Here is a 25,658-nt window from a genome sequence, read left to right as displayed (position 1 = left end):
TACTAATTCAAATGAGACACAAAATGTGGAAGAAATAAAGGATTTAGGATTCAAGGATAGGCTTTGGATGCTTTTCTGGGATCCGTAAATGTGTTGCATGCCTAAACATTAGTTAGAGCAAAATAAAGTAAAACATTTGAATTACTTAGCAATAATGTGGCCAGCAGAAGAAAAACAGTTCGTAAGCGCATTCCACCACAGCAGAGCAAAAATGCTACAAGGCATTTTTTCATAATCTAGTAAAACAACTATAAAATTTTCTACGGATATTTGTTTCAAAAATCTGTAGAGATCAAAATTGTATGTTTCCTTAGAGCTTTGCAGAATTCTAGTTATTCTTGTAAAATAGTAACCCTACATTCAGATATTCACACATTATTTTTTTGGTTTAAAATTCGTTTCTCAATGATTTTGTATTGAAATATAAGTAATTCTAGTTGTTTTTTTTGAGGAAATTTTGATGACAAGGCATGTCTATGGATATTGTCTGTATGGACTTCTAGAAGACAATTATAAAGTTCCATTTAAGAGATTATTAGGAAAATTGACAGTGCGCAGAATTGGAGGTAACCTTGGGATATGGGTTGTTAATGGGTTGGGAAGTAGGAGGCAGAGCATGGATAAAAGGAATATTCTCTGGTGGGATGTCAAAAATGGTATTCTACAGGGATCTGTACTGCGCTACCAGTTTTTGATCATGTATGTTAATAAATTGGTGAAAGAAAAGCAACTTATTTATTCACACTTGCAGCTGACACTAAATTAGGAGACATAGTTTGTTGTGCACAAGGAAGCAGGAAGTTACAAAGGGACAGATTAAGCCTGTATACTTGGAAAATGTGATCATGCAGTAGGAATGAGGGTGAAACCGCCAGAATTCACTGTCATCATGCTTTGAAACTGACAGCAACTCCTGGAATCCATGGTGGTAATCTTTCAAGAGTCCTTAGATTCTGGAAAAGTCCCAGAGGATTGGAAAACTGCCAATGTTATTCAAAAAGGGAGGGAGACAAAAACAGGTAACGAGAGGCCAGTTAGCTTAACATCTGTCACTGGGAAACTGTTAGTGTCTATTATAAAGGATATAATAGCAGAGCATTTAGAAATGCATAATCTAATCAAGCAGATTCAACATGGCTTCATGAAGGGGAAATCATGCCTGACAAATTTATTAGAATTATTTAAAGAGGTAACAAGCAGGATAGATAAAGGGGAACCGGTAGATGTAATATATTTGGATTTCCAAAAGGCGTTTGATAAGGTACCACACATAAAGCTACTTAACAAGATAAGAGCCAATGGTGTTGGGGGTAGTATATTAGCATGGATAGAGGACTGGCTAACTAATAAACAACAGAGAGTTGGGATACAGGGGTGGGGAGCATTTTCAGGATGGCAACCTGTAATTAGTGGAGTGCCACAGGGATCGGTGCTGGGGCCACAATTATTTACAATATATATTAATGACTTGGATGAGGAAAAGGAATGTACTAAGTTTGTGGATGATGCAAAAATAGGTGGGAAGGCAAGTGGTGAAGATGACACAAAGAGTCTACAGAGGGATATAGACAGGTTAAGTGAGTGGGCAAAAGCTTGGCAGATGGAATATAATGTGGGAAAAGGCGAGGTTATGCACTTTGGCAGGAAGAATAGAGGTGCTGAATATTACTTAAATGGAGAAAGACTGAAGAAAGCTGCAGCACAGAGGGATTTGGGGGTCCCCATGCATGAATCTCAAAAAGCTAGCATATAGGAAAGGCAAATAGAATGTTGGCCTTTATTTCAAGGGGAATGGAGTATAAAAATAGGGAAGTCTTGCTAAAACTATACAAGGAACTAGTTAGACCATACCTAGCATACTGTGAACAGTTTTGGTCCCCTTATCTAAGGGAAGATGTACTGGCATTGGAGGCAGTCCAGAGAAGGTTCACTAGGTTGATCCTGGGTATGGAGGGATTTTATGAGGAGAGGTTGAGTAGGTTGGGCCTGTATTAATTGGAGTTTAGAAGAATGAGAGGCGACCTTATTGAAACATATAAGATTCTTAGGGGGCTTGACAGGGTAGATGCTGAGAGGTTGTTTCCCCTTGTGGGAGAGTCGGACCAGAGAGCATAATCTCAGAGTAAGGGGTTACCCATTTAAGACAGAGATGAGGAGTAATTTCTTCTCCCAGAGGGTTGTTAATCTGTGGAATTCTTTACCACAGAGGGCTCTAGAGGCTGGGTCATTAAGTATACTCATGGCTGAGATAGACAGATTTTTAACCAGTAAGGGAATCAAGGGTTATGGGAAAAGGCAGGAAAGTGGAATTGAGGATTATCAGATCAGCCATGATCTCATTGAATGGCGTAGCAGACTCGATGGGCCGAATGGTCTACTACTGCTCCTACGTCTGATGATCTTTCCTTTGCCTCTCTTTCTTTATCCTTCTCATTTACCTGAAATTCCAGTTCCAGCTTCCTAAATGCTCTTTCTTTTTCTGCCCTTTCTCTTTCCTTTTCTTCTCTTTCTCTCTCCTTTATCATATGCTTCCAGCCTTTTCAATTCCAATTCTCTTTCTTTGGCTTCTAATTCAAGTTTTTTCAGTTCCTTTCCATGTTCAAGTTGCTTCATTCGCAACTGGATCTTAGCTAACTCAATTGGCTCACCCCCTGGAGAGAGTGCTCCCTCTGTTATCCTTTCCAGTTTCAAATGCTGTGCTATTATCTCAATTATGTCTGCTTTCCTCACCCCTTTCAGGCAATTCTAACTCCAGTTTATCCGCCAATTCCATTAGCTTATTCTTGGTTAATTTCTGTAAACCAGTCATGGTTACCTTTTCCAACTGTAAAAAAGCCTTGGCAACTTCCAACACCATTTTAGTTTATCAATGTATAAGAAACCTGGTCTCTGTCCTTTAACCCTTACCAATTATTATTCCGTATCCAATCACCCACTGTCCATGTTCCAAATCCTGCAACAGCCCAAAGCTTATGTTACAACCGAATGGGAGGAGTGTGTGAATTATCAAGCCCCACTACTCCACAGGCAACACCATTAATTTAAATGTTTAATTTTCCTACCACAATGACCAATTGTGTACATATACTTCTAGTACCCAGAAGAAAAGAGACTCTGATCAGGCCTCCTTCAAAAACTCAGAATGATTAATTTATTTTAAAACAAAGCTTCTTTTAAGAGAGTATTCCCATTGGGAACTCTGCAGTTTGACATTTTTAAAAGAAGGGTCCAGGCACATCAGGCTGCAGAAGAGCTTCTCTGTGCCCATACCTGCTTCAGACAGAACTGAATAATTTCAATGGGGCATATGTGGGTGTGGGTTTCTATTCCAAATTGGATTGCAGGCCTAATGGCATCAAGAGTTGTGAATATGTGACTAACCATTCTCTGGTATGCTTTGTCAGAAGTACCCCAATTACAGATTTTCCTTCTGCATGAAAGAAGGCATACCATGGTGCTCAATATCTAGTGTACTTGCCAAGATCCCACCAACCACTTCTGCATACCCTGGCATACTTATCTGCCAATGACCATGGGGGAAAGTGTTCTCAGGGTTTCAGGAGAGAGGCAGGTAGAAACCTGAACCAATCTACCTTGAGAAAAGCACCAGCACAGACGTCAGCAACCTTTCAGGAGTGGCGTGATGAGTCATCATTTTTCCACTCTAATTTAAGGTTTTGCGCGCCAGTAATACATTTTAATGCTTATAAGTCCTCTATATATAATTATAATATATAATTATGGTATTTAATCTCCCCTTCAACCTCCCCACAACACCCCATCCCCCCCACCTCCTCTCCCCAACCCCATCCCCTCCTCTCCCTCACCCACCACCCTCCCTACACAGCATCCAATTGGTTCTAAAATTGCAGAGATTTCACCTACCACTTTTCAACCGAGAGCTCTCTCCTGACAGTTGCTGTGCTGCCGCTAACCTTTGGGTAGCTTCGGCTTTCTGGCGGGCTTTTCAAAAAAAGTTGTAGCCATACTGTTGCCCAAAGGTTGGAAGCAGCAGTGCAGCAACTCAGTGAAATTGACACTGACAGACCGCCTTTAAAAAGTTCGGAACTCTCCGGTTCCGATTTTATTAAGCTGGTCTGTCAGGTGTGTGGCTTGGGATGCTCAGACTGGACAATCATCTCGCGTGCCACCTTTGGCACGTGTGCCAAAGCTTGTCGACCCCTGCGCTAGCATATCCAATGAAATTAATGATCAATTGCAGACTTAAGTATGCTTTCATCTCCTTATAAGCAATTTGCAACACTGAGCTATGGGGTTCTTGTTGTAGATTGTCAACAAGGTCTACCATCCTTGAAACTTCCTCATGCAGTACCATCTTCACGTCAGTGTAGCCATCAGGCAAGGTGTTAGGTGCGGGGAGGTGCACCATCATTTACCTGCTGACTTGTGCTGATACCCTGGTTTCCTTTCCTTTCATTTCTTAGTCCTTCAGATTGGCATATGCTATAAATGGGTTGAAGTACATTTTCAAATCTGCACTTGAAGCTATAATGAGTTGACAGAAAATTTGCTGGGATCAGCTAATTTCTATTTGAGCGTGTCTAAAACAGGGCGGTAACATTGTGTATATGCTACTGGACTAGTAATCCAGGTGCTTGATCTAGCCACATAGGTGCAAATCACATCACAGCAGCTAGGGAACTTTTACTCTGGACTAAAAAGTTAGTATAAATAATGGTGACCACAAAACCACTGGACTGTCGTAATTGCCTATCTGGTAACATTGCATAATATAGAACTACCCAAATAGTGCTTGAAATAGGGAAATTTGTATATTGTCTAATTTAACAGAGCTTGCATACTCATAGCTCTTAAATTAGCACTAAAGGTCGGTTCCGTGGTAGATATAACCATGTTAGCTTCATCCACAGCATTTATCCAGTATCTCAGTTACAATGAGGCATTCACTACAAACCTGATATGAAAACAAGCAAGTTAGTATCCCTGCAGGGGCTTTTTAAAACAATAGATTTTACCTTCACATGTTTCAGATTCAGGTCTAAATACATATCCCTTTGGGCAGGAACAAGTAAAACTCCCGGGTGTGTTTCTGCACAGGCCATTGTCACACAACAGACTATTAATGAAACACTCATCGATATCTGAAAAAAAAAATAAAGATTGTTTAGTATGCATCAAAAGAATAAATGAATTTCCATTTTATTATTGAAAAATTAGCAAGAAATTGTCTTTCACATACTGTGAAATTAAACTGATCTTAAAGCAATACAGTCATCCATTGGGGTGGGGCCTTCTACACAGCATCAATTAATGGCCTCTACAAAGAGGTACACAGGTGTGATTCCAATCTCTGTCTCACTACTCTAACAAGGTGCTGGATAGAGGGTAAGCATTTCCTAACTACATGACTTTAGGTCTGTGTAGTAGTGGGGTCTGGTACATACAGGATTAACGTGGGACTGAGTAGAGTATTGCCCACACAGTGATGTAAAAAGACACATGACCCAGAGTCAGTCTAGAGATGGACGTAGATGTGTAAAGACCTAGGATTTATTCATACCTGTACCTCTACTGTATATATCTATATAGTTATGAGCTGTTAATAAAGGCTTGCTGTTAACATACTCAATACTATGAAGCCTACTTCCTGGTGTCCGAAGCAGGATCTTCGGTGGGTTTATTGAGAGCTTATAATGCTAGAGTCTTAGTGAGTGGCCAAGAGAACCCAGGGAGTAGATGTCCTAGTCCACCATCTTGGCCACAAGAGACACATAGTTTATGATATACTGGTGCGGCTGGATTGAGGTATACATGGAACTCAGGGCTTCAGGATATGTCACAATATTCAGAAAGACAGAATGGAGTGCTGTTTGAAAAGGTCAGAGTTGACAGACTGGATCTAATATTTTATAATTTGGATGTGAAGTTGAACATGCCTGTTGCATGCATAGGAATCTTGCATTGTATTGATACAAAAAGTTTTAAACATGCATTACCTGCTCAACAATAAATGTGTGGTGTGAATTGAACACTCAATAGCTGTGAATCTCAGTGAAAGCAGAAATATTAAGCGTATATTTCAGTCAATAATTTTACTGGTATTTGTTTTTGGAATTGCGTAAAGTAGCATAGTGGTTATGTTACTGCACTAGTAATCTTAAATCCATGGATTAATGATCCAGAGACAAGAATTCAAACCCCCCGTGTCATCCGGGGGATTTAAATTCAGTTTCTGGTAATTAAATAAAACTGGAATAAAAAGTTTTATCAGAAGTGGTGATCACAAAACTATTGGAAAGTCTTCAAAAACTACCTGGTTCATTAATATTCTTTAGGGAGGGAAATCTACTATCTTTACCCAGTCTTGCCTATATGGAGGGCTTATGCCAAAATTGGCACAGCTGTCCCACAGACTAGTCAAGCAACAGCCTGACAAAGTCATACTCATCGAATTATAATTCACAGCCAATGTCACAGACACCACCATCGCCATCCCTGGGTATGTCCTGTCCATTTGATGGGCGCTGAGGGAGAATTTCCTTGAGTCCTCAACACTGAATACAGCCCCCATGAAGTCTCAAGGCATCAGATCAAACATGGGCAATGAAACCTATGCCCTCCCTCAGCTGATAAATCGGTAGTCCTCCATATTGAACACCACTGAATAAGCACAGAGGATAGCAAGAGCACAGAATATACTCTGTGTGCTGTTGTCATTTTGTTTACTTCAAGAACATCAAACACCATTCAATAACGTAAGAAGTCAAACTCTCACGACGATCAAAATATACTCGCACACTTTAGTTTTACCAATAATTGTACAAAAACATTCACGTACACAAGCGTAAGTCATGTGGATATAGATATTGAGATGACAAGGCCAATGACTGAGCATATTACTCAATTTTTTCTTTATTAATCAAATGATATTAGATACAGCTGGATTCCTAATTAGCCACATGCAGGTAGTGGCTGATGCATTGGATAACGCTGCCAAATATGGCAGCAAAATTCACAAACATCAGATGAGATAAATGAACAGTTAATTTGTTTTATTTTGGTGAGGGAAGAATGTCAGGGATGCTAGAAGAACTTTCAATTAAAAACAGAAAATATTGGAAATATTTTGCAGGTCAGGCAGCATATGCGGAGACAGATACAGTGTTGACATTTCAGGCCGATGACCTTTCGTCAGAACTGGAAAAGGCTAGAAATCCAACAGGTTTTAAGCAAGTACAGAGGCAGGGAAAAGTAGGTGGGGGAGGAACAACAAAAAGGAAAGTCTGAGATAGGGTGGAAAACAGGAAAGGTTAAGTAACAAAAGGGATGGTGGTGCAAGGCAAAAGATGGTGGTAATGGGACAAGTAAAGAAATATACGATGGATCTAGAGGAAGTGTAATTGGGAAAGCAGTATCATTATCAAAAGCTTCAAAAAATGGGGCAGAAGTTAGATGTGAAATTGTTTTGGATTCAGTGTAAAGTGTTGAAGGCGATGAAGTGTCCAAATGAAGGATGGGGTGCTGTTCCTCATCTTACATTGAGCTTTATTGGAAATGGGGAATTGGAAAGTGGTCACACAATCTGCATTTGGGCTCCCCAAAGTGGGGGGACCACATCATGTGCAATGAAAACAGTATGGCAAATTGGAAGTAGTGCAGTTAAATTGCTGTTTCTCTCAGAAGAAGTATCTGAGGTCCTGGACAATGAGAAGGAAGGAAGTAAACGGACAGGCATTGCATCTCCTGAGCTTGAGTGAAAGGGGAAGGGAGGTAAAGATGCGTTTGGTGGTGGTGACATCATGCAGGCGGTGGTGGAAATAGAGATAATTCGCTAAAGAATGATCCACCAGGTGAATCAATGCCCTTCTTTGACTAGTGCCTTGGTACCTTCCATTTTTATCTAAACAGGCAGAGCTTCACTAAGTTCATATCTGAAAGACTAGAGTTCTTATAGACTTTCTTTTCAATTTTGTTCCTCTCTTTTCTGATAGTGCAGACTATTTTCTGGGGTACCAACAGCTCTCTGGAATATTGTGCAAGAGACCATTCTTAAATGTGAGCTTATATAGGTTATTCAACCATAGATCATTACCACCAAGCTGCTCTTTTCTAACATCCATGCATTGTTTCAGATCAGAGTCAATAACTCTGCTAAAATTGTGAAGAGTCAGTGAAAGATAGGGACAGGATGAGAAGGGCTTTCCCTTTTCCCCCCACATTTACCCTCATACCACTGAAACCTCTTTGCATGGGGGGTGGTGGAATAGTGATATTGTCACTGAATTGGTAATCCAGAGACCCAGGGTAATGTTCTGGGGACCTGGGTTCAAATCCCACCATGGCAGATGGTGGAATTTGAATTCAATAAAAATCTGGAATTAAAAGTCTGATGATGACCATGAAATCATTGCCAATTGTTGTAAAAACTCATCTGGTTCACTAATGCCCTTCAGGGAAGGAGGTCTGCTGTCCTTACCTGGTCTGGCCTATATGTGACTCCAGACCCACAGCAATATGCTGGACTCTCAAATGCCCTCTGGACAAGGGCAATTAGGCAATTAAATGTCATGAGATAATGGTTTGCACCTTGGTGGTCAACTCTGTGTAAAGACAGTGGGCTCAGAAAATGCAGGATTTGCTGGCCTCTGTTTACTCTAGGCCCTCTTCTCAGTCAGTTGAGCTTTTAGTTTTTCCTCGTCTCTTCTAATGGCCCTCCAAACAGTCAGCCTCCAGAAGTCATGGCCATCAGCAACTGGCTCCCAGTTGTCTGTGTCTATGTCCAGCATCATCATATCTCATATGCACGAGATTTGTTTGGAATTTATTCATTCATGGGATGTGGCCATTGCTGGCTAGACCAGCATTTATTGCCTATCACTAATTGCCCTTGAGAAGGTTGTGGTGAGCTGCCTTGTTGAACCTCTGCAGTCCATGTGTTGTACAAGCACCCACGGTGCTGTTAGGAAGAGTTTTGACCCAACGACACTGAAGGAATGGTGATATAGTTCTCAATCAGGATAGTGTGCAGCTTGGAGGGGAACTTGAAATTGGTGGTGTTCCTATGCATCTGCTGCCTTTGTCCTTCTAGGTGGTTGAGTTTGTGGGTTTGGAAGATACTGTCAAAGGAACCTTGGTGAGTTGCTGAAGTGTATCTAATAGATCTAACACACTGCTGCCACTGAACCAGCTGAAGATGGTTGCAAGTGCGTTGCTGGCGGAGGGAGTAAATGTTTAAGGTGGTGGATGGGGTGCCAATCCCAATCCTGAATGGTATTGAGCTTCTTGAGTGTTGTTGGAGATGCATTCTAAGCAAGTGGAGAGTGTTCCACCACACTCCTGACTTGTGCCTTATGGACAGGTTTTGGGGAGTCAAGAGGTGAGGTACTTGCCACACAATTCCCAGCCTCTGACCTGCTCTCGCAGTCATTGTATTTATATGGCTGGTCCAGTTCAGTCCCTGGTAAATGGTAACTCCAAGGATGTTGATAGTGGGGGATTCAGTGATGGTAATGCCATTGAATGTTAAGGGGAGATAGTTAGATTCTCTCTTGTTGGAGAAGGTCATTGCCTGGCCTTGTGTGGCATGAATGTTACTTGCCACTTATCAGCCCAAGTCTGAATATTGTCTAGGTCTTACTGTGTATGGACACAGACTACTTCAGTATCTGAGGAGTCACAAATGATGTTGAAGATTGTGCAATCATCAGTGAATATCCCTACTCTTGATGTTATGATGGAGGAAAGGTCATTGATGAAGCAGCTGTTGCTTGTTGGGCCTAGGACAGTACCCTGAGGAATACCTGCAGCAATATTCTGGGGCTTAGATGATTGACCTCTAACAACCACAACCATCTTCCTTTGTGCTAGGTATGACTCCAACCAGAGTCATGTTTGGACCAAGGCTGTAATGAGGTCAGGAGCTGAGTGAACCTAGCAGAATGCAACCTGACTGTCAGTGAGCAGGTTATTGCTGTGTAAGTGCCGCTTGATAACACTGTTGACGACACCTTACATCACTTTGCTGATGATTGGGAGTAGACTGATGGGGCAGTGATTTGTCCTGCTTTTTGTGGACAGGACATATCTGGGCAGCTTTTCACATGGACCGGGAGATGCCAGTGTTGTAGCTGTATTGGAACAGTTTGGCTAGGGGCGTGGCTAGATCTGGAGCCCAAGTTCTCAGGACTATCACCAGAATGTTGTCAGGTCCCAAAGCCTTTGCAGCATCCAGTGCCTTTAGCCATTTCTTCATATCATGTGGAGTTAATTGAATTGGCTGATGACTGGCTTCTGTGATGCTGGGAACCTCAGAAGGAGGCACAGATGAAGTATTTACTTGGCACTTCAAGCTGAAGATGGTTGCAAATGCTTCAGCCTTGTCTTTTGAACTGATGTGCTGGGCTTCCCCATCATTGAGATGGGGATATTTATGGCGCCACCCCCTCCAGTTAGTTATTTAATTGTCCACCACCATTCACAACTGGATGTTACATGACTGCAGAGCTTAGATTAGTTATGGGATCGCTTAGATCTGTCTATCGCATGCTGCTTCTGCTGTTTGGCATGCAAGTAGTCCTGTGTTGCAGCTTCACCAGGTTGACACCTCATTTTTAGGTATGCCTGATGCATCTCCTAGCACGCCTTCCTGTACACATCATTGAACCAGGGTTGATTCTCCAGCTTGATGTAATGGTAGAGTGGGGGATATGCCGTGCCATGAAGTTACAGATTGTGTTCGAATACAATTTTGCCACTGCTGATGGCCCACAGTGTCTCATGTATGCCCAGTTTTGACCTACTAGTTCTGTTTGAAATGTATCCCATCTAGCATGGGGGTAGTGCCACACAATACAATGCAGTATATCCTCAACGTGAAGGAGGGACTTCATCTCCACATGGCCTGTGGGGTGGTCACTCCTACCAATAATGTCACGGACAGATGCATCAGCAACAGGTAGATTGGTGAGGACGAGGTCAAGTATGTTTTTCCCTCTTGTTGGTTCCCTCACTACTTGCTGTAGACCCAGTCTAGCAGCTATGTCCTTTAGGGCTCAGCCAGCTTGGTCAGCAGTGGTGTTACTGAGCCACTCTTGGTGAAAGTTCATGTAACAAAGGCATGAACATTAAGCAGATTATGACCCAGTGGCCAGTTCATCATGCAGATGGTCTTTGCCACTTAACCATCATTCAGCTAATGCATGTGGCCAAGGCAGTGCAGATATTATTGGTTTAGTAGAGAGTCTGCTGATGGAATTATTATGCCCCAGGTTTTCCAGGTTGGAGACCTTGTCCTACCAAGAGATTCCAAAGATACATCTGAGACAGTGAAGGTGGGAACCATTTAGCCTTTTCTCCTGCCTGGCATATATTGTCCAGGTCTCACTACTATAGAAGAGTAGCAGAGTATATTAAGGACGCAGGCTTGACAGACTCAGAGTTTGGTATTCTTGGTCAGGCTGCTACTGTTCCACATTGTTTTATTCAACCTGGACATAACAGCTGCAGCTTTTGGAATCTGTTTGTTGATTTCAGCATCACATAAACTTGTTTGTGATTGTGGAGACTAGATATCTGAAGCTATCAGAACTTCCAGCATCACATTATCTGATCTCAGCATGAGAGTATCTTTCTATTTTTTGCTAAAGGTGTTCCTATATATAAAATGCCTCGGTCCATTCAGTATTTTTCTGCTCTTGCATCCTATATGTTGAGTGCACTGTATTGTAAATGGTTTCTCAAAGTACGTTTCATTTTGCTTCTGCACTCTGTGTGGGAATGCTGAAGAATGCCTGTTCAATTGAGTCAAGGAGTTCTTATCCGGGTAGGCAGTTTAGCTGATGTTGATATGTGAGTAGCCTTTCTGCTTTGAATAAAAAAAGCTTCAAGGGTTGCAACCTAACCCTGGGAGTGATCTGTATCGCAGTCAGCAACATGGTAGCTGTGTGTGTTGAGAATGCTGCTGAAAGAGTCATGTCTGGTGATGATCGGGTCTATCTGGTGCTAATGTCCTGATCTTGAATGTCTCCAGGATACTTTGTGACTTGGTTTGCTCTGAAATAAAGTGTTAGTTACACAAAGCTCGCAGCAGCAGCAAAGCTCAAGTGGTTTCTGTCTGTTCTCATTTACTTTTCTCATATCATGATGCCCGAGGCAGGAGAGCCATGCCTCATGGCCTGTGCCCACTCTTGCATTGAAATCCCCCAATAGGAAAATGTGTTCTGACTTAAGGAACCCACTGATAGCAGTGTCAAGCTTCTCATAGAACTGGCCTTTGTAGTGGAACACAGTGTTAGAACAGAGATACTCATTTTCCACCAGTTAAGACACTCCTTAGAACTTCCCTCTTTGACTAAGCTTTTCTTCATTTGGTGTAATATTTCCTTATGTGGCTTGGTATAACATTTATAATGCTCTTGGGTAGCCCCTTGGGACGTTTTATTACATTAAAAGTGCTAAATAAATATACGTTGTTGTTGTTAACTGGCCCTGTTTTAGTTGACAGGTGGATAGAGAGAACATGCTCTGAAACATTTTGGGTGGTGGGGGTGGGGGGGCGTGTCCGCTATCATCAAGAGCAGCGATTTCCTGAAGCGAAGCCTACACCCTGTTCATGCTTTTCCTCTGAACTCTTCCCCTGCCAGATGAATGTAATGTTTTCCTCTGTAATTCACTCTTGGCGATCCTTGTCTTTGTCGGGAGGCTATGTTACTGTTCAGCCTATCAAGTTCCATGTCGATCACAGCTATCTTGCGTACATTATTAACCAGCTGTAAGTCGTCTGTCGGTCTCATGCACATAGTCCTGACATTTTTGCTTGCCATTCGAAGAGTTGGCATCTTCTTTCGTTTGTTTGCCTGATGGAATGAATGTGCTCCACTAGTTGAGTATAGATGCTAAGGTCTAAGCACCCATTGAAGCAGGTGGACTGTAGCAGGTCAGCAACTTACTAATTTGAGGCTGTCTGACTTGAGGTGGGTGGTGGCTGACCAGTGGGACAAGTTGATCCTTCACACTGCTGGAAACAGCCCCTAGCATTTGTTTTCTACAGAAATCAAGTTGGACTGATCGCTTTGAGTAAGAAAATATTACAGGATAGGAAATCGAGAGGTAAGAGGAAGTAAGCTAAGAAAATAGCCAGTTGTCCTGTAGCCTACTGAAACCCACCACGGACAAGAAGGAGGAAGACATGAAATATTAACAATCCTGACTGTTTAACTTGTACCTTATGTGCGTGCAGATAAATGTTAAGATGAAATTGTAAGCTTTGTGTGAAAACCAGGAAAGTGTTCTTGGAGCATAGCCAGAATAAAATGAACTTTGTGTGCGATTAATTATATAAGTATGGTGGCCAGATTGTTTTTTTAACTTCCCTGTTCTTTGTATTCTGTATAAATACTGCTTGTTGAACACTGTAACTTTGAGCAGATCCATTGTGATCTGCTCCCAATGGTCATTGTACGGTTCAGTGCTTAATAAATCGTACTCTTTCCTGAAGTAACCTGCATTTGCTGTATTTATTCTTTGACAGCTTGTACCTGCTGTTTTCCATATTGTGTCAATGCTCTGCACAAGACTGGAGTATCCTCTCCAGGGTACAAGTCTGGGCTGCCCAAACATCAGGGTCCAATCTCCACCTCCCCGATTGGATCCAAAGGAACGCAGAGCACTACTTTTAGCACTAACTTGGCTGCAGGACTTGCCGGAAAGTTGACATATTTAGACATTAGTCCGCCTTTGGGCTCCACTCCAGATTTTTTTGGCAGGGTTTACACCCTTAGCCTTCAACTCTCCCAAGGTACCCCCAAGGCAGTGGAGCAATGGCTGAAAGTTTGGTTTGAGTGCCTCACTCTGGTATTTCTGAGAATCAAACTTCCTCCGAGCTCCTCAGAAGCTTTAACCTGGGGCCATGAGGAACCCAGTTTCTGTGCGTTATCACAAGGAGGCAGGGCAGAAGACTTGCTGATGGAGGGGCTATGTACTGACAGGGCAAGGCTTACACATTTAGCTCTCCTTTTTGCATTGATGCTAGCCAGCAGTGTGGGCTGAAAATAAGAAGCAAGCAAGCACACAAACGTGGGAAGCACACTAACTTTCTTCACCCACACACTAGACCCATCATAATGACATGAAACCAGGGCCAATGAAATTAAAAGTTCAGAAATAAATGAAAGAAAAATGCTTTAATATTTAAATGCCAAATTGCAAACTATGTATTTCTATCATTCTTTGGGTTATGGTTATATAAGTGAAATTGGCTAATTTTAGCTCTTACTAAGTGAAAGCATAGAGCTTCATTGATATAGAAGAATCAAGATCAATACATACACTGACTTTTTAATTTAATAACTTTGACTGAATTTCTAGTGTCCACTTTTTATATACATACCAATACATTTTTTCCCAGATATGTCAACTTCGTAACCAGAATTGCAAACACATCGGTAACTGCCACGAGTGTTCTCACACACTCCATTAGGACAAATATCAGGATCCAATGCACATTCGTTGATGTCTGTGAAAACAAAGGATTTGTCACAAGAGAACTTCCTTTATTTTTACAAGAATAAATTAACCTTAATGCTGTCAGAAGATAATAAAGTAAATAAAGTATAACACAAAAATTTACATTTTTCATACATTGAGTATTATAGTATAGTTTATATGAATAAATGTTTTTCTTTAGTAAGAGTTAATTTATTGAACAGTTACCTCTCCCATCACTTGTTATACCAGGTCCACTACTGCAAAGTGCATGATATTCAGCTGTGGGAAAATAAGAAAAATCTTATAATATCTTCTAGACACGCATATGCACAGTTACGTTACCTTCCAGGACAAAATGGCATGTCCAAATATTGAATTAAGCTCCTATTACTTTGCCTAACACACCTCAACTTCAAATTCCAAACAGCCCCCCTCCGTCTCCTGTACTACTGTGATATTCCCATTTCCTACACAAGCTGTCCTCTAGTTTCACTGGGTGAAACAACCAAATTTTACTGAGACCTTGGGATTTTTGTGTTGTGGACCTATTGCTTTCGAGAAATAAGTCAAAATTCCCAAACTCATTTCACATTTGGCGATTACAACTGAGAGATAGAGAAGTCTTTTAGCTCACCAAATTGAGCTGGAGGAATTCGAGGAAGTGAAAGGAAAGCACGATAGCCTATTGAACGATTTAAGTCAACTTGTTGCCTTTAAAAAAGGGAAATTAATAATGCGTTGCATTATTACAAATATTACAAATAATTGAAGGGATAAGATACAACAAATCTTTGACAATGTCCTCACAGAAAAATATGGGTGAGGATAAATAGCAAGTAAAGCAAACATGTATCAAAAGAGTGAAAACAATGGTCATTTACCCCTTAAGATATTATAATGGGCTGGATTTTGCCATCAGAACATTTGTCCATAGACTTTTTATGAGATTTTTCACAGCAAGTGCCTGCCATCCAATGATCTAAAAAGAGCAGTGCCCTCTACAGAGCACCTAGAGCCTGACTAAACAGAGCAAACAACTGCCTTAACCAATCAGATTGAAGAACCATTAATGAGCTGCACATGATCTGATTCAGGAAGGCTTAGTTAGAATATTTAACTCAATGTTAAATTGAAAACAGAAAATGAAATACACAGAATTGCATAGAATATACGGCTCAGAAATAATTTATTTTGCTCAACTGATCCCACGCCAGTATTGATGCTCCACACGAACCTCCTCTCCTACCCCACTTGATTTAATCCCTTCAGCACAACTTACTATTCTTTTCTTCCTTCTGTTTACTCTAGCCTCTCCGTAATGGATCTCTATGCTATTTGCCTCCAACAACAATTTGTATTTACATAGCATCTTGAACATAATACAACATCCCAAGGCACTTCATAGGAGAGTTATAAAGCAAAGTTTTACACTGAACCATGTAAAGCGACATTAAAACAGATGATCAACAGATTGGTTAAAGAGGTAGATTTAATACAAACATAGGAAATAAAAATAGGAGTCGGCCATTCGGCCCCTTGAACCTGCTCTACCCTTTGATAAAATCACGGCTGATCTGATTGTGGCCCCTACTTTCCTATACCTTTTGACTCCCTTAAACACCTTAGAGGAGGAAAGAAAGGTGGACAGGTTTAGGGAGGAACTTCCAGATCTTAGGGCTTGGGCAGCTAAAGGCACAAAACTAATGGTGGAGTAATTAAAATGAAAAGGCCAGAAAAATATGAGCACAGATATCTCAGAGAGTTATGGGGCTAGTTACAGGTTGAGGCAATGGAGGGATTGAAAACAAGCATGAGAATTTTAAAATCAAGGCACTTCTTGATTGGGAGTCAATGCCGGTCAGTGAGCACAATAGTGACTGGTGGACGGGACTTGGTGTAAATCAAGGGACAGGGAGTGCAGAGTTTTGTATGACCTCAAGTTTACAGAAGATAGAATGTAGGAGGTCGACCAGAAGTGAGCTGGATAGTCATTTGAGCCATAGAAAAGTTACGGCACAGAAAAGCCATTCAGCCCATTGTGTCTGCACCAGCTGAAAAATAAAAAATACTAGCCACACATTCTAATCTCACCTTTCAGTACCTGGTCTGCAGCCTTGCAGGTTACAGCACTTCAGGTGCTGAAACAGGTACCTTTTAAATGAGTTGAGGGTTTCTGCCTCCAACACCAAACCAGGCAGCGAATTTCAGACAACCAGCACCCTCTGGGTGAAGAAGTTTTTGCTCATGTCCCCTCTAATCCATCTACCAATCATCTTAAATCTGTGCCCCCTGGTAATTGAATTCTCCGCTAGGGGAAACAGGTTTTTCCTGTCTAGTCTATCCAGACCCCTCATAATCTTGTACACCTCAATCAGGTCACTCCTCAGCCTCCTCTGTTCCAAGGAAAACAACCCCAGCCTATCCAATCATTCTTCATAACTGCAATTTTCAAGCCCTGGCAACATTCTTGTAAATCTCCTCTGTACTCTCTCCATAGCAATTATGTCCTTCTTGTAATGTGGCGACCAGAGCTGTAGACAAAATTCCAGCTGTGGCCTAACCAACATTTTATGCAGTTCGAACATTACGTCCCTGCTTTTGTATTCTATGGCCAGAATTTAATGCCCGACCCGAATGGGTGTGAAATTGCGCGAGATGACATTGGGCGAGTGTCCCAATGTCATTGCGCACTTGCACAATATTTCGCTCGGCGGGTGCGCGCAAAAGTCAGAAGAGCGCCTGCCAACAATCAAGAGGGTAATTAAGCCCATTAATGGCCCAATTGTCAGCGATTGTTCGTGGCCCATCCAACCTTATGGTTGGCGGATGGGCCAACTGGCTAGGCGGGCTTTATATTTTTGATGAATCCTCATCCAAGGGCAGGATGAAATCTCTGTTAGGATTTAAAATTAAAATAAATATCTGGGGACATTTTTTTATGAGGTCTGTTTTCAGGTGCTTGATTGTGCTGCATGGACATTTTTTGCAGACTTTTTGGGCTTTCTTATATTATTTGGAGGTCTGCAGCTCCCTGAGACATCTGTCTACCTTTAGGGAGCTCACTGGAAGCGCTCACCAGCACCCGCGGTGACCTTGGCGCCTACCCTCTTCCCACCCCCAACAGAAGTGCTGAGCCTTTCTACAGGCGCGTTTCACGCTGGCTGGTCATTAATTGGCTAATCAGCATAAGGTCATGGTTGGGGGCTGATCACAGGCGGAAGCGGATTTCGGGTCCGCTTCTGGGCTCGTCGATCGCTTGCGCCCAACAGAGCAAAATTCTGGCCGATAACTCATCCAATAAAGGAAAGCATTCCATATGCTTTCTTTCCCACCTTATCCACCTGTCTTACCACCTTCAGGGACCTGTGGACATGCACTCCAACGTCTCTTGCTTCCACTTTCCCTCTCAATATCCTCCCATTTATTGTGTATTCCCTTGCTTTTTTTGCCCTCCCCAAATGCATCACCTCACACTTCTCTGGATCGAATTCCATTTGCCACTTTTCCACCCACTCAACCAAACTATTGATATAATTCTGGAGTTGACAGCTATCCTCTTCACAACCAACTACACAGCCAATTTTTGTGTCATCTGCAAATTTCCCAATCATGCCTCCCACATTTAAGTTCAAATAATTGATATATACCAAAGGACCCAACACTGAGCCCTGTGGAAAGTCACTGCAAACTACTTTCCATTCATATCAACATCCATTGGCCATTACCATTTGTTTGCTGTTGCTGATCCAATTTTGGATCTAACTTGCCACATCTCCCTGTATCCCATGGGCTTTCACTTTTCTGACCAGTCTGCCATGTGGGACCTTGTAAAATGTCTTACGAAAATCCATGTAGGAAACTTCTACTGCATTACCCTCAATTCTTCTTGTTACTTCCTCAAAAAATTCTATTAAATTAATAAGACACAACATTCCCCTAACAAAACCATGTTGACTCTCCCTGATTAATCCGTTCCTTTCTAAGTGACAGTTTTTCCTGTCTCTCAGAATTGGTTCTAATAAATTGCACAACACCGAAGTCAGACTGACCAGCCTATAATTATGTGGCCTATCCTTTGCACCCTTTTTAAATAACGGTACAACATTCACAGACCTCCAATCCTCCAATACCTTGCCTATTACTAGCGAAGATGGGAAAATGATCTGCAGAGAATCCGCTATTTCCTCCCTGGCTTCCTTTTTCAGCTAGGGATACAATCTATCTGGCCCTGGTGATTTATCCATCTTCAAGGATGACAGTCCCTCTAGTACATCCTCTCTCATTATGCTTATTGTATCTAATTTTCAAAACCTCCTCTTTAACTAGAATGTCTGCATCATCCCTCTCTGTGAAGACAGAGACAAAGTACTCATCAAGAACCCTGCCCACATCTTCTGCATCCATGCATAAGTTGCCATGTACATCCCTGGGAGTCCCTATCCTTTCCTTAGTTATCCTCTTGCTCTTAATGTACTGATAAAACATCCTTGGTTTTTCTTTGATTTTACCTGCCAATATATTTTCATATCCTCTCTTTGCTTTCCTAGTTTCCTTTTTTATTTCACCCCTGTACTTTATATACTCCTCTAGGCTTTCTATAGTATTAGATTTTTTGTGACTGTCATAAGCTTTCTTTTTCTGCTTTATCTTACTCTGTATGCTTCTGGATAGCCAGGGGGCTCTAGATTTGGCAGTACCACCCTTTTTCTTTGTGGGGACATGTTTACACTGTACCTGTAGAATCTCACTTTTGAATGCCTCCCACTGATTTGTCGCTGATTTTCTTTCAGTAGCCATATCCAGTCCACTTTCGCCAGATCAATTCTCAGCTTCATAAAATTTATCTTCCCCCAACTTAGAACTTAGAATCGGACGGCCCGTTTTTACCTCCTACCCAAAATCTACAAACAGGACTGTCCCGGCAGACCGATCGTGTCAGCCTGTTCCTGTTTTACGGAACTCCGTGTCCTCACTTATCACCCCACCAGCCTCCGCATTCAAAGGATCATCCTCCGCCATTTTCTCCAACTCAAGCATGATGCCACCACCAAACACATCTTTCCTTCACCCGCCCTGGCAGCATTCCGCAGGATTGGTTCCCTCCGGGACACCCTGGTCCACTCCTCCATCACCCCCTATACCTCAACCCCCTCCCACGACACCTTCCCATGCAACCGCAGAAGGTGCAACACCTGCCCCTTTACTTCCCCTCTCCTCACCGTCCAAGGGCCTAAACACTCCGTTCAAGTGAAGCAGCATTTCACTTGCACTTCCCTCAACTTAGTCTACTGCATTCGTTGCTCCCAATGTGGTTTCCTCTACATTGGAGAGACCAAACGCAGATTGAGTAACCGCTTTGCAGAACACCTTCGGTCTGTCCGCAAGCATGACCCAGACCTCCGTGTCGCTTGCCATTTTAACACTCCACCCTGCTCTCATGCCCACACGTCCATTCTTGGCCTGCTGCATTGTTCCAGTGAAGCTCAACGCAAACTGGAGGAACAGCACCTCATCTTCCGACTAGGCACTTTACAACCTTCCGGAATGAATATCGAGTTCAACAATTTTAGATCATGAACTCTCTCCTCCAGCCCCACCCCCTTTCCGATCCCCCCTTTTTTCCCCAATAATTTATATAGATTTTTCTTTTCCCGCCTATTTCCATTATTTTTAAATGTATTTCTATCCATTGTTTTATCTCTACCTTTTAGCCTATTTCGATCCCTTCCCTTCACCCCACCCCACCCTCACTAGGGCTATCTGTACCTTGCTTGCCCTGCTTTCGACCCTTAATTAGCACATTCCTTAGATAATATCACCATCTTCAACACCTCTTTGTCCTTTTGTCTATGACTTCTTTTAGCTATCTCCACCTATCACTGGCCCTCTATCCAGCTCTACCTGTCCCACCCACCCCCCTTAAACCAGCTTATATTTCACCTCTTCTCTATTTTTACTTAGTTCTGTTAAAGAGACATACGGACTCGAAACGTTAACTGTGCTCCTCTCCGCAGATGCTGCCAGACCTGCTGAGTTTTTCCAGGTATTTTTATTTTTGTTTTAGAATTTTTACTCTTGTTCTATCTTTGTCCTTGTCCATAATGTTGCTAAATCTAACTGTATTACGGTCACTATCTCCAAATTGGTCGCACAGTACTACTTTATCCACTTGCCCTGCTTCATTTTCTAAGACTAAATCTAGAACTGTGCTCCCTCTCATTGGGCTTGTTACGTCTGGCTAGAGCGTTCTCTCGAATGCAGTTCAAACGTTTTTGGCCCTCTGTGCCTTTCATACTGTTCAGATCCCAGTTGATATTAAGGTAGTTGAAGTCTCCAACTATTATTGCCCTATTGTTTTTGCACTCAGAAATTTGTCTACATATTTGCTCTTCTATCTCCCTCTCATTATTTGGGATTATACAGTACACTCCTAGCACCGTGGCTCCCCTTTTTTATTTTTTGAGCTCAACCCATATGGCCTCATTTGATGATTCATTTAGTATATCATCCCTCCTCACAGCTGTAATTGATTCCTTAATCATTAATGCTACACCCCTACCTTTTTTATTTCCTCTCTATCCTGCCTGAAAACTCTATACCCAGGGATGTTGAGCTGCCATTTTTTGTTAGAGCAATGATATCATGTTGCCATGTGTCAATCTGTGCCCCCAGCCCACTGGCTTTATTTGCTATGCTCCTTGCATTTTTTAACACTGCCAAAGTCCTGTGCTGTACATGTTTTAACCTTTGCTCTGTCCCTTGTTCAGAATCACTCACTAATTTTCTGTCTCCCGTTCCCTGCTCTGCATCTGTCCTTCTCAAACTGCCCTCCGGTTCCCAACCTCTGCCAATCTAGTGCAAACCCTCCCCAACTGCACTAGCAAACCTCCCCGCGAGGATGTTCTTCTCGGTCCTGTTCAGGTGTAGGCTTGTACAGATCCCACCTCCCCCAGGAATAGTCCCAATGCTTCAGTAATCTGATGCCCTCCCTCCTAAGCCAACTTTCTAGCCCTGTGTTCAACGGCTTAATTTTCCTATTTCTATGCTCACTAGCACGTGGGACTGGGAGTAATCCTGAGATTACTGCTTTAGAGGTCCTGCCATTCAATCTCCTTCCTAGCTCCCTAAAATTAGTTTTCAGGACCTCATCTCCTTTCCTACCTACCTAAGTCATTGGTACCAATGTGGACCATGACCTCTGGCTGTTCACCTTCCCCCAGAAGAACGTTCCACAGCTGCTCCATAACGTCCTTGACCCTGGTACCAGGGAGGCAACTTACCATCCTGGAGTCTATGGCCACAGGAACGCCTGTCTGTTCCCCTAACTAACGAATCCCCTATTTTACTGCTCTTCTTTTCTTCTTCCCTCCTGTACAGCTGGGCCGCCCATGGTGCCATGAACCTAGCTCTGACTGCGCTCCTCTGAGGGACCAACGCCCTCACCAGTATCCAAAATGGAAAACTGACTAGTGAGCAGGACCATATGGGACTCATACACTACCTGCCTGGTCCTCTTGGACTGCCTGGTGCTCATCCATTCCCTCTCTGCCTCCAGGCTCCTAAGCTGCTTTGTGACCACCTCTCTGAATGTGTTATCCATGTAGCGCTCAGCCTCGTGGATGCGCCACAGTGACTCCAAAATCTGAAGCTCAAGTTTCTGCAGCTGGTGACACTTACTCACATGTGGTCATCTAGGTCACCGGTAGCATCCAAAACTTCCCACATACGACAGGATGCACATTCCACACAACCGAGCTGCCCTGCCATGCCTAAACTTTACTTCACTTACTGATTTTTTATCAACAGTCACAGATTGCAACTCTTTCGAGTACGATCACAGTTCTTGGTTTCCGGGAGTGGGACGTGAACCCACAACCCTCTGATTCAGAGGCGAGGGTGCTATGAACTGAGCCACAGCTGACACCTCCTCACTTACTGGAATAAATCTTTCCCAACAACTATGTAACTCTGAGTACATTCACAGTTCTTGACTTTTTTTTTCCAGGAGTGGGACATGAACCCACTACCTTCTGACTCAAAGGCGAGGGTGCTATGAACTGAGCCACAGCTGACACTGCTGACTGCCTCTGGGTCTTCCTTTCTGCCATTCTTCCAACTGATGCTGACTGTCTCAGGATCTTCCTTTTTGCCGCTCTTCTAACTGATGCTGACTGCCTCTGGATCTTCCTTTCCTCCACTACCACCGCTTTGGAAGTACAGAACTTGAGTATTGCTGAAAAAAGAGACATACTATGAAAGCTTTTTGTCTTACATTCATCAGGACGGCTATGCATGATAAACCAATAGTAAAGGGAATAACAATTTATACTGCATGAGAAGAGAATGCTGATTGGTTGGCAAGCGGACTCTGACTGGCAGAGGCGTTGCCATAGAGAATGCGTGCAGCTGTTCTCTGCTGTATAAAATGTTATTTCCTTTACTGTTGGTTAATCTTGCATAGTTGTCCTGATGAATGCAAGACAAAAATCTTTGATAGTATGTCATTTTTTTCAGCAATACTGAGTTGGAATATTCAATTCTAGAGTTAACAAAGAATGGATCAGTCTTCCAGCAGCAGAGATAGAGTAAGGCAGGGGAGCAGCTGGCCAATGTAAAAGAGGTAGAAATAGGTGTTCTTAGTAATGCCACGAATATGTGGTTGGAAGCTTGTCTTGGGGTCAGATATGCCATCAAGGTTATGAACAGTCTTTCAGTCTCAGTCAGGGAGAGGGTGTAAGAGTTTGATAATACTACTAATTTTTAGGGTGCATTGTTGGACTGAAGTAACATCTATGGATTTTATTTTTAGCCATTTTTTAAAATAGTTCAGTTTGAATTTCTGCTAGTAAGGACACTTCACAGGATGGCAGCTGTTGCTTGTGAGAAATTACACTTAATGGATATAAGTTGCCTGAGAGTCTGAGTTTGAGCAGTTGTACGTTGTCTTAGTTGTATTGTGGGTAATTAAGAGTCTTTTTTATCAGCTTTGCATGAATGGCTGAAAGGGAGCTTACTTAGGATGACACTACCTTTAAACAAAACATAGGCATTGATTTAACTGGCTAACCATGTTTGTAGGGCAGAGCATTTGCATTAGAGGGAAGCTTTCTTTCAGTTTTGACATTATGGTAGGAAGTGTTATTAACATTTGCTCTTATTGGCTTTATTATTTGTGTATCTTGGGTTAAAATATATTGAAGAGGATGTGACATTGTAACTGTTCTGTATCTGAAGGAAATGTGTAATTTGTTCACAATGAAATGTAAACTCTGGGGCCCCAGGGAACAAGGGATGGACATTTCTCTTCAGTCTACATGACTCTGCTTACAGTGGTAGAGTGGTACCAGGTGACCCGCACCCTAAACCAGTGAAAGAGTAGTGAAAAGTGGAGATAACATTTGGAAAATTGGAGTCTTTGTTGGTAGTTTTACCATGGCTTCTATGGCATGATTCTTCTGAGTCACAGTTTGACATCATTTCAGAGACAGAAGAAGAGAAAGACATCGATTGTGCTGGCAACGCTCAAGGAATCCTGGGAACATGAGTGATGTTTAATGAATTCTATTTGATTCATAAATACTAGCTATTCAATACTTGTTATGTCAAGCACAACTGAGGACCCTAGTGTTCAAAATTAAGAACTCAGAACTTAGAGATTTTAATTAGAAGGGTTTTTTATCTTGAAACCCCAAAATCGTACAATTGGTGCCCAATGTGGGGCCCGACATTGAGAAAGGATAAAACTGAATGACTGGCAATGAATTTAAGTGGGGACCTTGGTCTAATTTGTCTGATCGACTCTTTAGATTCAGGGAAGGGAACCTGTAAGGGGAGTACTGGACATAAGTCCACTAGGCCAGTGAATAAGATGTAATTTGAAATACGACGTAACAATTTGGACAGAAGCATAGGAGTAATGTCAGAGGATAAGAGGAAATATTTAGTGTTTTTAACTTTCCAGGAAAAGTTGCACAGGACGTGCAAAGTTGAAGAAGTCAAGGAACTACTGAGTGTATGTGCTACCTGTTTAGACTTCAAAGTGAGAATCCTTTTGGAGGGCATTCATTCAGAGCAGAGTAGAGCAAAAAGAGTTAAAGGTTCACTAAATGTTTAAATTTATCAGTTATGTAGCTGTAGCTATTTATGTGTACAAAGAGAATGTGAAAGATATAAATTTGAGGTTGAAGAAAATGGTTAGGAGAAAGTATGTTGGGAGACTCACAGGAAAGTTAAAATGCTGTGTGAAAAGGAAAACTTGTGTTTGAGTAAATTTCTGTTGGTGTAATTTATTGCAGTCCTGCTTGATTTTTTATTGATAAGTCAGTGTCTAGTGTCTGTGTCACTGAATGAAATTAGTTAATCCTCTGTAGTCTGGCTCTGTTAGTTGTCCTAATGTTGTGTGCTGTTTAATGTGTGTATGTAGTTGTATTTTAAATTGGTGTAAGCGAGGAAGAGGATACATTACAATAAAATGATAGAGATGGATATTTAAGTTGTTAAATCAATTGTTTTGTTCTGGCAGGAGAGGAGTGCTTCCAGGGAAATGATGAGTAATGACACTCTGGGGCAAAGAAAATGTGAGCTTTGTCACTTTGGTTTCCCTTCTAAGTAGAAACCTCAAAGGCCCCCTATGGCTGTGAAAGGCTGTTGTTTAGTTTACAAACTTTTGGAATAGAAAGTTTTCTTGTGAGAATTCATCTTTCTCTTTTAGTTTTACTTACAGTGTTTGAAGAAAGAAGAATCAAGACTGCTGACTGACTCTATTTCCTTTGTTTTCTTTGAAAAGCACATGCTATTATATTTTGATTTCAGTTTCAAGTTGTTAAGATTGAATGAAAGCAAAGCCAAATATTGCGGAAATGTGTGCAAATATTGAAAGCTTCCAATGTGTGCTTGTGTAATAAAGAACTTATGTGGAATTTTTTTGCGTGAGTTTCAAGTTTTAAATTTTTTTTCTAAACTGATTTTTGTGGTAGTAGTTTCTACACTGAGTTAAAAAATGAGAATTGTGAGCTGGATTGAAAGTGTAATTTAAAACATGGTAAATGTTTTAAATGATTTAATCTCGAGTTATGGCTGCTGACCACAATCACTGTTTGATCAACATTTGGGAACTTTACTTTAAATACAATTTTCATAAAGAAAAAGGGATTTACTTTAAGGTCAAAGAATATTAACGGGAATTTGAAAAT

General features: G+C 41.9%; 1 protein-coding gene across 2 annotated transcripts in view; it reads right to left on the bottom strand.

Moving 5' to 3' along the window:
* The window catches only part of LOC144670111 (fibrillin-1-like), a 580,847-nt gene that overhangs the window by 205,932 nt on the left and 349,257 nt on the right, over positions 1–25,658 (bottom strand). For both annotated transcript variants that reach the window (XM_078532542.1, XM_078532544.1), the window contains exons 17-19: positions 14,692–14,745; positions 14,369–14,494; positions 4,998–5,123 (exon numbers count right to left, since the gene is read on the bottom strand). In XM_078532542.1, the coding sequence (XP_078388668.1) occupies positions 4,998–5,123; positions 14,369–14,494; positions 14,692–14,745 (306 nt within the window). The remainder of the gene's footprint in view (positions 1–4,997; positions 5,124–14,368; positions 14,495–14,691; positions 14,746–25,658) is intronic.

The sequence above is a fragment of the Cetorhinus maximus genome, chromosome 30 (genome assembly GCF_964194155.1).
Source record: "Cetorhinus maximus chromosome 30, sCetMax3.hap1.1, whole genome shotgun sequence".
NCBI lineage: Eukaryota > Metazoa > Chordata > Chondrichthyes > Lamniformes > Cetorhinidae > Cetorhinus > Cetorhinus maximus.
The sequence above is the reverse complement of the archived record's forward strand: the minus strand, read 5'-3'. Positions and strand labels throughout refer to the sequence as shown.